The sequence below is a fragment of the Leuciscus leuciscus genome, assembly GCF_965113295.1.
Source record: "Leuciscus leuciscus genome assembly, chromosome: 3".
NCBI classification, from domain to species: domain Eukaryota; kingdom Metazoa; phylum Chordata; class Actinopteri; order Cypriniformes; family Leuciscidae; genus Leuciscus; species Leuciscus leuciscus.
In genome coordinates this window covers 6,428,618-6,440,656 of record NC_138727.1, presented here as the reverse complement: position 1 = coordinate 6,440,656, position 12,039 = coordinate 6,428,618, and the positions used below count along the sequence as shown (strand labels likewise).

Here is a 12,039-nt window from a genome sequence, read left to right as displayed (position 1 = left end):
TTGTTTATTTACCAAATATTATTTTTAATATTATATGTATATATATAATGTTATTGAGTAACGCTAAATCATTTTTTTTAAATAATACAATTAAAATATCGTTTTATTATTATTAAATACTATTTAATTTAATATTAATTTAATATTTATATTTTAATAAATATTTCAATAACATTATTAATTCATTTATTTTACAAATAATTCATTTAATTTATTAATAGGAGTATTTTATTAATTTAGAAATCAAATAAGCAGCTAAAATGCAACTGATGGTTAGGATTAGCAACATAAATTATTGTATTACAGTGATACAGTATTCACTTTGTGTCCTTGTTTCATAGGAAAGAATAATGGGTGACATTTGATGTCATGTGTGTGTGTGTGTGTGTGTGTGTGTGTGTGTATATATATATATATATATATATTTAAAACATGATATAATAGGATAGAATATAGATGTTAATACCAGGATAAATCCCCCCAAAAACAAACATGGTATGACCCTGTAAATTGTCTAATAACAACCATAATCATACACCATGGTATTTACCCCTTACAAAAAAAGTACCATGGTATGACCATGTTTTTAGACATGTTTTTTTAAAACATATATCATTGTATTCTTAAATCTTTCAGTACAGTCTAAATACCATCTGTATATGAATACGACAAACATTATGGCATATATCAAAGTACCATGTTATTACAGTCTTATACCATGACTGAACTACGGTACTGCCTATTACTTTTTGTAATAGTATGCCACATGTTGTAATATTATGGTACAGGATGAGTGGCATATTCATTCACCATGATATTTATGATAAATGTGCAAAACCCATAGTAAATTAGTAATACCATGGGATTACATGGTTCTCGAAGAATACCATGGTATTCCGTAATGGTAGTATCTTACAGTGTGTTGCAACAGATGTTTTTTCCGGGTTTTAGATTTCATATTTCTTGTTATTTGTGGAGTGGGCAATCAGACAACAACAAAAAACGAGCACAAGGAATTGTTTATTTAAAAAAAAAAAAAAAAACATCAAAAAAAAAAAAACATGATAATCTGACTATACATTTCATAACAGCACAAAAAGGCAAACTAGATGATCAATTTGATCAAAATCCCAGCCCTTGTGTGCTCACAATCATACATAAAAACTTAAAGCAACAATTCTCTTTGTCAGTACTCATCATAAACCATCTCTCAGTTAAATGAGAAATATGTTGTTTAATATATTATACACTCTACATAATCCATGAAATAGTACAATGTAAATGTATCATATAAAAAAGAGATTCTTTCTTCATTCTTGCTCGCTCATATGTTATCCTCTTTGAAAATCTGAAACAGGATAAGAGAATACACTTACAAAAAGAGCAGAATGATATTACCATGCTTTTTGAGCTGTATAAATACCATGGTTTTCCTTCAAATACTTTGTAGAACAACCACAATATCAGCACAGGGAAGTAAGCTGACATTATCCTGTTTCCAAACGCTCTGGTGTTAAATGACCATGACAAAGGGACCCGGGGTCACGAGTCACGACCTACCAGGGTATTCTCAAACACTCACATACTCATACAGCCAACAAAGAGGTCACGCACATGCATAAAGCATGCGGGGAGTACACTATTCATCAGCAATTTTCTATAATTAGTATTGCATATGGGCGTTTACAGTTATTTCCATTGCTCGCTGGTTGTGAATACCCAAAAGTAGAGAGAAAATGCTAATGTTTTAGGAGTGTCTGCCATTCATGGGTGCTGGAGCTTTATATAACAGAAGACAGAACATGATATCATCAGACGATATAATATACAATAATGATTATAAAGAGTATATTAATAAAGAAACATGATACTGTGGTGTAATTTGCCAGTACTAGTAAAACATTTGAACACACCTGTGTTTTTCACACTTTTATGCTTAATGCTTAAATGCAGTAAATGTGTTTTGTAGACAAATATAAATTAGGCGTATGTCTAAATTTCTATATGATAGAAATTCCATATAACAACAAAAATATAAAGAATAATAATTCGTATTATTATTATCATTATATATTTATTCAGAAAAATGAATATAATTGTTTATTTAAATTAGTATTTTATTATTATTTTTATAATAATAACAATTATTACTATTATTAGAAAAAATAAACATTATTATTTGTTATTTTATTGTTATTTTTTATAATAATAATAATTATTATATATTTAGAAAAATAACGATTATTAGTTATTTAGAAAATTGGTTATTTAAATTATTTTTATTTACTACTACTACTACTAATAATAATAATAAACTTATTTTTTAAATAAATAAGCTGGAGTGAATAGTGAAGGAAAAGCATCAACAGGTGAACCCCAGTAATAGTGTGTCAAACAACCCATGATGCACCTCAGATAAAAGAGAATTCTAATTCGTTTAACATTTTTTGATCAATACATAATTCGATGTATGTTATTTTATAGTTTTGATGACTTTAGGTCTAAAATGTAACAAATAGCCCTAATAAAGATTGAGTAGGTGCAGAGCCGATCAGCCCTATACACACACTACGCAAGCTGTGTAGGGCCCCGCAAATTACTCAAGGCCCCGCCTCCACCCTCGTGTCAAAGCGCGTCAATCAAAGAAAATTAAGAGGAACTATCCTTCTGGTCACGAAAAGAGAGGAAAAAAACCACCATGAGAGTGAATTGCGGGAGCAGCAATCAGGCAGACTTGTGTTCTCTCCTCTCCGAGCTTGATGTCAGCAGAGAACAGTAAAGTTAAGTTGATGTGCATCTCTCTCTAGTCTGTCTGTCTGTCTAACCTGGGCAGACACAATGGTCTTTCTGTGTCTTGCTTGCTAATGCCAGCCACTTCCAGGGCTGTGTTCTGTGACTTTGTGCCTGACAAAAAAACTGAGAGTGAAATGCAACTATTTATTAATACAACGGCAGCTCGGAAAAGATAACCGAAATGAAACGCGCCCTTCCCAGCAACACATCTGTGGGGAGTGGGGACCAGTACAATATGGGCGTGATGGCACTCCTCATTATAAAACAATTATCTAGTCTCAAAGTCAAGGTTTAATTTCAACTCTGCAATAAAGCAAGATGGAAAGCAATGTATTGACATTGACTATTGATTTATATGCTATATTGCATTCAAAATGCTGATTGGCTGGACATACTGGTCAATATGGATGCACATCCCTCAGTAAATAATAACCATCAAGAATCAAGAATTGCTTTTATTCATTTAAAAAAAAAAAAAACACAGTGACATGCTACGGCAAGCCATTTTAGCTTTTATTCATTCCCAGGATGCATTTTTTATATCAATAATTAAATTTGTACTATTTCTTGATATTAAAGCTGCCGTCGGCAACATTTTTTTGATCATATTCAGTGTAATCGACACTATAATCCGACAGAACAACATAAATAAGGTGGTTTTAGAAAAAAAACCCGAGCTTCTAACTCCACCTGGAGCGTGTTATTTGTTTTGCAAAAATCCAGCGCTCCCACTTCATCAGGTCCAATCAGCGCAGGGGGGTGTGAGATCTGACTGTCAATCACAGGTCGTGCACACGCCACAGATCCCCTCTCCCTCGCGCAGACGCGCACGTTACAATATCACATGCACACGACACGCCTGAAGTTCGCCTGGAGATTGCATGAAGCGTGATGGCGGAGAGAAAATCTACTAACAAGCTTCCAATTCCTCGGTTATTGCTATCTATGGATAGATTAGCCAGGGCAGCCTACCTCCGAGTCCATGGTGTTGATAGATGCTGAAGAGACGGACGCGTTCACAGAAAATCAGGTACACACGCACAGTGACACACTGACGAGCACGACCTCGATGGGAGGGTGCTTGCTGGTAGTGGGGAGGGGCATGAGAGTTGTAAACATTCAAAATTTTGGCTAATCGACCCAATCTGCCAGACTTGCCGATGGCAGCTTTAAGAATGTACTTTTTCTAGTAACAATGTCTATTTCTGATATCCGGAATTACATTTTCATTAGTACTAGTTAAAGGGGGGAGGATTGTAGTGGGAGCACTGGGGTGTCAGGTGTGACTGTGTGGCACGGGCTAACGGTTTACATGGCTCATGGGTCAGGTAGGAGGGGTCCTTAACAGAATTTTGGTCAGGGTCGGCTCTGAGTAGGTGTGTGCAAACTTTTGACTAGTACTGTATGCAGTAGCAATGCATGTGTTGGCAAAGCTAGGCTAGGAAGGCAGAGTAAAGCCTACCTGGATACTAGTGCTGGTTAGATGAGGGAACAGGAGAAAACATCTCCTCAGGTTAGGAAAACAGAGCATCAATACCTGCTGGAGATAAGACTATAGCCTGCAGCAGGTCTGAGAGAGAGATTATTCCCCGAACCACGTCATCTCTGTCCACAAGCACCAGCCTATGGACCTGGACAGAGCCAAGATAAAACATCTCAGAGAGAACACACACACACGCACGCACACACACACACACACACGCGCGCACACACACACGCGCACACGCGCACACACACACACGCACACAAACTAAAATTAAAACACAAAATTTAACAAAATAAAAGTTAAAGTCACCATGAAATCAAATTTGACAACTCTTTTTTATTTTATGGAATATTGCAGTATTTGTGCACATTATTATTATTTTCATATGCCCTTGTCATCTTTAATAAAAATAAAAATATCATCCTCTCCCTCTAGCAGTGACATCTCTTCTCTTCTCTGATGATGTCGTGTTTACTGGCGTGTGGGCGGGACAACCTGTCACTCACATGAGATCGACCAATAGAAAACCACAACCATCCAATCAATTCCCCATGGACAAAATCAAGTCCCGCCCTCGCACCCTTCATTTTTACTTGTTCGAGAAGCCATTTCACTCGGATATATACGTCACAATAGGGAAGAAAAGACTAGTGCAACTTCTGTTCCAATTAAAGGACACATGACAAACCATGACAAATCTAATTCGGAACAAAACAATAAAATAGTACAACATTTGCAAAAAAAAAAAAAAGTGTGAAAAATTTAAATATATTTCTATTCCAATGTATATATTTATAAAGACAACTCACATTAATTCACATTTCTATAAATGTGCCAGTATTAGCCAACTGGCTGATTTCCAACTGTAGTCCTTTAGCCAAAGTAAACATCTCAGAAATAATGAGAGCAGCCTCAGTTTAGAAGACACATCCTTACCTCTGCCTTGACTATTCTGTCAATAACAGTGTCCAAAGTCTCGTCAGGGTAACATTTAATGACTCCTTCCACATAACAGCGCCTCCTCCGCACTGCCTCCTGCATGCTCATGCTCAGGTTATTGTAGGTTTTCTGAGCTGCAAGATTCTGTGAGAAGAAACAGACACACAATCGTACAAGAGATTGGTAACAAGTTCTCTCAATTAGCCAGTGCTGCTTTTAATATCTGAAATAAAAAAAATAAAAAATAGGAGAAGAGATTCTCACAATCACATCGAATCTGGAATACAGGGCAACCACTTTGCCTACAAAACAAAACAGAAGGAAGGGAATAGGGAAGTATATTTATTTTGTCCTGTAACACATTAATTTCTGAGTTATTTCATTGAGTTAAGCGTACCGTTGTCATCCACCACTGGGAGAGCGGACACACGTCGCTCCACAAACACAGAGAGGGCATCGTACACAGTGGCCGTCTGTGAGACTGTGGCCACTTCTGTGAAAGTTCCTATTCCTGCATCTTTAATCTGCATCTTCAAGAAGCGTGGCTTGGGCACTGCGGCTTCCTAGAGATGAAAAGAAAATCATGTTTATACAAAGAATGTCTTCAAATGGAGCCAAGAACTGGATTGTTTTTTCGTCTCACAAACAAATGAAGGAACTTGAGGATCCTCTTATGGGTCAGTATGTGAAGGACATTTCCAGACTCCGGGTCGATGACCGGCAGCCTGTGGATTTTGTGTTTCAGTAAAGAGTAGACGGCATCAAAGAGGCTGTCAAAAATTTTTAGAAATATAGATTATATAATATATTTTATAAATAGATGCACCACTGTTCAAAGGTTTGGGGTCAGTAAGATTTTTTTTAGCGAAATAACACTTATTCAGAATCAGCAGTCACGCATTAAACTGATCAAAAGTGAGAGTTAAATGCTGTTCTTTTGAACTTTCTATTCATCAAAGAATATTTTTATTATTTTTTTTTATTAAGCAGCACCACTGTTTTAAACATTGATATATTATTAACAAATAAAAAAATATTTAGCAGCCAATCATCATATTAGAATGGATCATGTGACACTGAAGACAATGATGTAATGATGCTGAAAATTCAGCTTTGCATCACAGAAATTTTAAATATATTCAAATATAAAACACGGTTATACTTTATTTGAAGGTGTCTTTGTTACAATGTAATTATACATTTAAGTAATATTAAGTAACTACATGTACTTACTATAGGGTTAGGATTACGGTTTGGTTTAGGGTTAGTTGCATGTAATTATGCATAATTTATAGTTATTACTATAGTAACTATATGTAACATGTAACAATGACACTGTAAAATAAAGTTTTCGGTAACACTTTATATTTAAAATATTAAATATACAACTTTTTTTTTAAACAATTGTACAGACCCCAACATTTTGAATGGTAGTATAAACATGAATATCTATTTTGCATCTTATATACAGTACAGGTCAGAAGTTTGGAAACATTACTATTTTTATTGTTTTTGAAAGAAGTTTCTTCTGCTCATCAAGCCTGCATTTATTTGATCAAAAATACAGAAAAAAAAAAAAGTTATATTGTGATATATTATTACAATTTAAAATAATTGGTTTTCAATTTATTATACTTTAAATTATCATTTATTTCTGTGATGCAAAGCTGAATTTTCAGGATCATTACTCCAGTCTATCACATGATCCTTTAGAAATCATTCTAATATGATGATTCATTATCAAAGTTGGAAACAGTTCTGCTGCTTAATATTTTTTCATAACCTGTGATACTTTTTAAGGATACTCTGATGAATAAAAAGTAAAAAAGTTTTTAAAAAATTAAAAAAATAAGCTAATTTTTTTAAAATAGAAATCTTTTGTAACAACAATATCCACGACTGGTCAGTAATTTGGGGTCAGTCATTTTTTTTCTTTCTTTTTTTGAAATAAATCAATACTTTTATTCAGCAAGGATGTGTTAAATTGATAAAAAGTGATAGTAAAGAAGATTTATATTATTAGAAAATATTTTTTTTATTTTGAATAAATGCAGTTCTTTTTAACCTTTTATTCATCAAATATATTAGGCAGCAGAACTGTTTCCAACACTCATAATAAATCAGAATATTAGAATGATTTCTAAAGGATCATGTGATAGACTGGATGTCACATGTGACACTGAAGACTGGAGTAATGATCCTGAAAATTCAGCTTTGCATCACAGAAATAAATTATTTTTTAAAGTATATTCAAATAGAAAACTATTATTTTAAGTTGTAATAATATTTCACAATATTACAGTTTTTTATGTATTTTTGATCAAATAAACGCAGCCTTGATAAGCATTAGAGACTTCTTTCAAAAATATAAAAAAATCTTAATGTTTCCAAACTTTTGACCTGTACTGTGTAAGTAACGATTACAATTATTATGTATAACAATCATACGGTACGTGGCACCAGGAACCCTGGCACCACTTACATAACTCAAACTGTGTTTTAAATACCTCGCATCAGGCGTGATACTGATGAGATATTGATCGTGATATTGCAGATAGACGTCTACAGAAAGAGAGAGAGCACATGACGAGAGAAACAGAAAAACATTGGAAAAAATCAAATGCAAGTCGTTCATCTCAGGTGACAATGTGCAGTAAATGTGCCCTATAATCACACAATGACAGTCAATGAAAATATATGGAGCCCTGTGGAGATTCAGCCAGCCTGATACTAAATATGTCATCCTAACATCTGAAGTGATGCAAAGAATGGTTATTAATATAAATAAATAAATAGTCCATTTTGATTTCACTCTTTTCTTCTTCCACGAAGGGAAAAAGTGGGCAACTAATGCAACTAATGCTCTTTCTTTTTTGATTCAGCACAACATTTTACATATTAAATAATATTAAGACAGAATTCATTAGATAAAACTGGTAATGTCCGTCCTTATAGCTGTACTAGACAACATCCAAACATCATCTGTGTAGTTCAGATTATTTACTTTGAAATGAATCACCTCTCCATGTCTCGATCTTGTGCTCCTCCAGTTCATAGATCTGAACCTACAAGAAAGAAAGCACCTGTAAAATATATAATATTATACAATATAATATCAATATAATATATAGACTATATTTAAATATAGATTACTGATCAAAGGTTTGGGGGTCAAGTTTTTTTGGGGTGTCTCTTATGCTCACAAAAATACAGTAAAAACATTAATATTGTGAAATATTATTACAATTTAAATTGTGTTTTCGATTTGAATATATTTCCAAAATGTTATTTTGCAAAGCTGAATTTTCAGCATCATTACTCCAGTTTTCAGTGTCACATGATCCTTCTTGTGGAAACATTGATACATTTTTTCAGGTTTCTTTGATGAAACAAAGGTAAAAAAATAACAGAATTTAAAGGAAATCTATTGAAAATACAAATCGTTTGTTACGTTATAAAGGTCTTCACTGTCACTTTCGATCAATGTAATGCTTTTTTATTTTAATGCTGAATAAAAGTATTCATTTCTTTCAAAAGAACTGACCCCAAACTTACTTCTTTACCTGGAAATGTAGTTAAAGCTGATGAGAAGATTTGGTAGCACTTTATTTTAAAGTCCTGTTCCACATGTACATACTATGTACTTATTATAGTAATTACAATAACTGGGTTATATAACTAGGTACTAACCCTGAAGTTATTACCTTCTATTACCAGTACTTTCTTTGGTAACTACACTGTTTACTGTTTCATTTTCTTTTTTTAACTGGGCTGAACTGTTACAGAGACTGATTTTACAAATCAAAAGCTCAAGATATCAGGTTGAGGAAATCATTAGTATGAAAAAAGACTGAGGCCGAATACTATTCCAAGGCATGTTATCAACTAACAAAGAAACAATATCTGTATCATGCAGCATTATGTGGACAGTCAATGCAGAAATCAATATGATTCAAACCATGAAGGACAACACAAGAGAAGAGGCAGGGATCGCAAACCCACCATAGGTGACCTGTAATACCGATGAAGAATATTGATAAAATCTGTGATTGTCAGCATACCTGAGAAAATGGCAAGGAAATGAAGTAAACACGACGAAAGAGAACAATTCATAAAGATAAAAATTATACACAGAGGCTCATCGGGGTCAGTCTTACCCACAAATCTCTGCAGTTTGTTGTCCCAGAGAGGGGCCGCTCTCAGGCCATTCGAAACCAGAGCAAAGAAGGCCTTCTTCACCTGTGTCGATACAATAGATGTGTGTTCACCTCCTCGAAACAAATATTTTGTGTATAAATTAATTATTGATGTCAACCAGAATCACATTTTAAATCATGTTAAACGATAACACCCAGGAAATGTACAGTACTGCATCCCAACCGGCAGAGTGGTGTCAAAAATGACCAGTTTGCAGCTGGTGGGAATCGCATCATAACAACAGTGTTTCTTCATGAAGTTCATATAAGCTTCTGCATTCGGATCGGGGTCTGGAAGGACATGAAAACATTCATCTTCATTTTGAAAATGCCTAAGAACCTAAAGTGCTGGATGCAAATTCTCCATGATTTATGAAATGTGCGTTGCCCTACCTGTGCTGTTCATTATATAGTCCTCATGGCAAACGTCCTGCCAAAAAAAAAAAAAACATGTTGACATTATCATCATGTTGACTATAATTATGCGCTCAGAAATTAAATGAAATCATTTTAATCAGGTGCACTAATAATAATGCATTACATAAATGTTTTATGTGCATCAAAACAGTAGCTAAAAAATGGTATTGCTGCTACATCCCTTACAAAAAGTAATTGGTGTATCAGATCAGATGGTAGTATTATGGTACTTTAATACAGTTTATAGTATAGGCTACCATAGATTATAATTTGTGCATCATTGGACTTCCAAACCACCATGGTTTTGCACACATACAAAAAAGTAATACACAGTAGCACTATGGTATTTTTGTAAATAACGTATAAAACATGATGCTTACGTTGAGCTCAGCTGTCTTGCATTTTTAATTCTCTTCAAGCCTTTATTTTAACGCATGCATCCGACGCTGATTTACACCCTTGAGAGAAGGTTTATTACCTGCTGTCACTTACCTGCGTGTCAGTGTCCATTTGTGCGTGTGCACTACAGTCGAGCTCCTGCGTGCACATCTCCGCGTCCTGCGCATGCCCGCTGATCCCGCTTCACCAGAGCTAATATTAGGATCAACTGAACTGAGGTCGGTTATTTAAGACGGGACGCTGCCTCTAAACGCAGTATGGCCGATGGATGGACAGAGACAAAGGCAAAGCGACGACGCTCTGGTGAAAATAAGAATATCTATTTTAGGATATTGCTGTAGGAGTCCTGTTAAATGTGGCGTAAAGATGTCTGGTTTGACAACACGAAACGAGAGCTGGCATGTAGGAGAGCGCGCGCAGGTTATTCCAAATATAGCGCGTGGCCTGTGTGATATGCGCGCGACCACCCATTCCTTCATGAAGGGTCCAAAATAAACTTTATGCCACACCTCCCAAAAGCCAACTAAGAAATGTCTTTGATATTGCTAGAAATATTTAGTGATTTAACTGGGTTTTAATATAATTTCCGGAAAAAAAAAAAAACCTTTTGATCCTGACACAAGTGGGTCAGTCTTTTGAGTAGTGATGCACGATATCGGAACCATATCGGTATCGGCCGATATGTTTATTTTTAAAGTTATCATCATCCCGATAAGAACATTTGTCCGATATATTAAAGCTAAAAAATAAATAAAAATAAAAAAAATCCTATAAAAATCTGGATTTAGGTGTATCAGCCATTATATCTCTATTGACTTAGAGCCAACAAACTGATTAAGAAAGCTGGCTCTGTTGTGGGGACTGAATTTGACATGGTCCAGCAGGTGGCGGAGCAAAGAATAGCCCACTCTCTAGGCTGAGATCAATAATGGACAATTCCTCACATCCACTCCATGCCCTTGGGGTGATAAACAGATCCTTTAGGAAGTCCTTTCTGCTATCAGATTGTTTAATGTGCTATGAATATTCATCAGCTACTGAATATTCAATATTAATAATCATCAACGACTAGTCGTATGGTATATAGATGAGACTCAGTAGTCTATTTATTTTTGTTATGTATTAACTCTTTTTTTTTTGTTGTATATTGTAGATCGGTACAGAGTCGGAAGTGACTTGTTTGTTAAGTGTGGTGCTGTATCTTTGTGTGTTGAAGCTGCCGTGACAATGCAATTTCCTGTAAAGGATCAATAAAGCATCAACAACAACAATCATCAATATCGGATATCGGTTATCGGCTTTCAAATATAAAGCATTACCCGAATGGGCAGAAATTTTCATATCTGTGCATCCCTACTTTTAAAGAATGAGAAAACTTCATGTTCTAAATGTAAAAGTATTGATCATTTTGTCTGTCTATCTATAAATAATGTATAAAATGATTGAAAAAATAATAATACAGCAATTAAATCATGCCCCCCAAAGTCTCTGAAGTGAAAAATTACAACCGTTTAGTATAAAGTGCTGGTCATTATTCTCTCCGTTCTCAGGCTGTTGTTTTGCTTTCTGTCCCACATGTTAGAACTGAGCTGGGTAAAAAGGCCTTTGTTTATTCTGCTCCCTTTACATGGAATTTGCTGCAGAACAACTTAAAACTTAGTAAATTGATTCCTTTGAGTGTTTTTAAGTTAAGAATGAGATGTTTTGAGTTGGACTCCCTCACATGTCAATGTTTTAATTGAGATTTCATTGTAAGTGCATAATTGGCTTTCAAACTGTTTCTATTAATTTATTTGTTTTTATTTTCAT

The 12,039-nt window shown here is 34.6% G+C and overlaps 1 protein-coding gene across 4 annotated transcripts; it reads right to left on the bottom strand.

Annotated features, from left to right (window-relative positions):
- Positions 1 to 1,030: 1,030 nt before the first annotated feature.
- prkag3a (protein kinase, AMP-activated, gamma 3a non-catalytic subunit) lies at positions 1,031 to 10,693 on the bottom strand. 4 transcript variants are annotated; one of them, XR_014204329.1, is made up of 13 exons: positions 10,324 to 10,693; positions 9,808 to 9,844; positions 9,599 to 9,705; positions 9,376 to 9,457; positions 9,221 to 9,279; positions 8,223 to 8,283; positions 7,726 to 7,780; positions 5,862 to 5,988; positions 5,616 to 5,781; positions 5,483 to 5,520; positions 5,216 to 5,362; positions 4,256 to 4,424; positions 1,031 to 1,779 (listed from the first exon to the last, which is right to left on the bottom strand). XR_014204329.1 is itself a non-coding variant. In XM_082163899.1 (13 exons), the coding sequence occupies exons 1-13, from the start codon at positions 10,378 to 10,380 to the stop codon at positions 1,332 to 1,334; spliced, it is 1,047 nt and encodes a 348-aa protein (XP_082020025.1). In that variant the 5' UTR covers positions 10,381 to 10,693; the 3' UTR covers positions 1,031 to 1,331. The 4 variants fall into 4 exon arrangements, 2 of the variants coding, with proteins under 2 accessions (XP_082020025.1, XP_082020026.1); XR_014204330.1 differs by having other exon boundaries at positions 1,031 to 1,348; XM_082163899.1 differs by having other exon boundaries at positions 1,031 to 1,348; positions 4,331 to 4,424.
- Between the last annotated feature and the right edge of the window lie 1,346 nt (positions 10,694 to 12,039).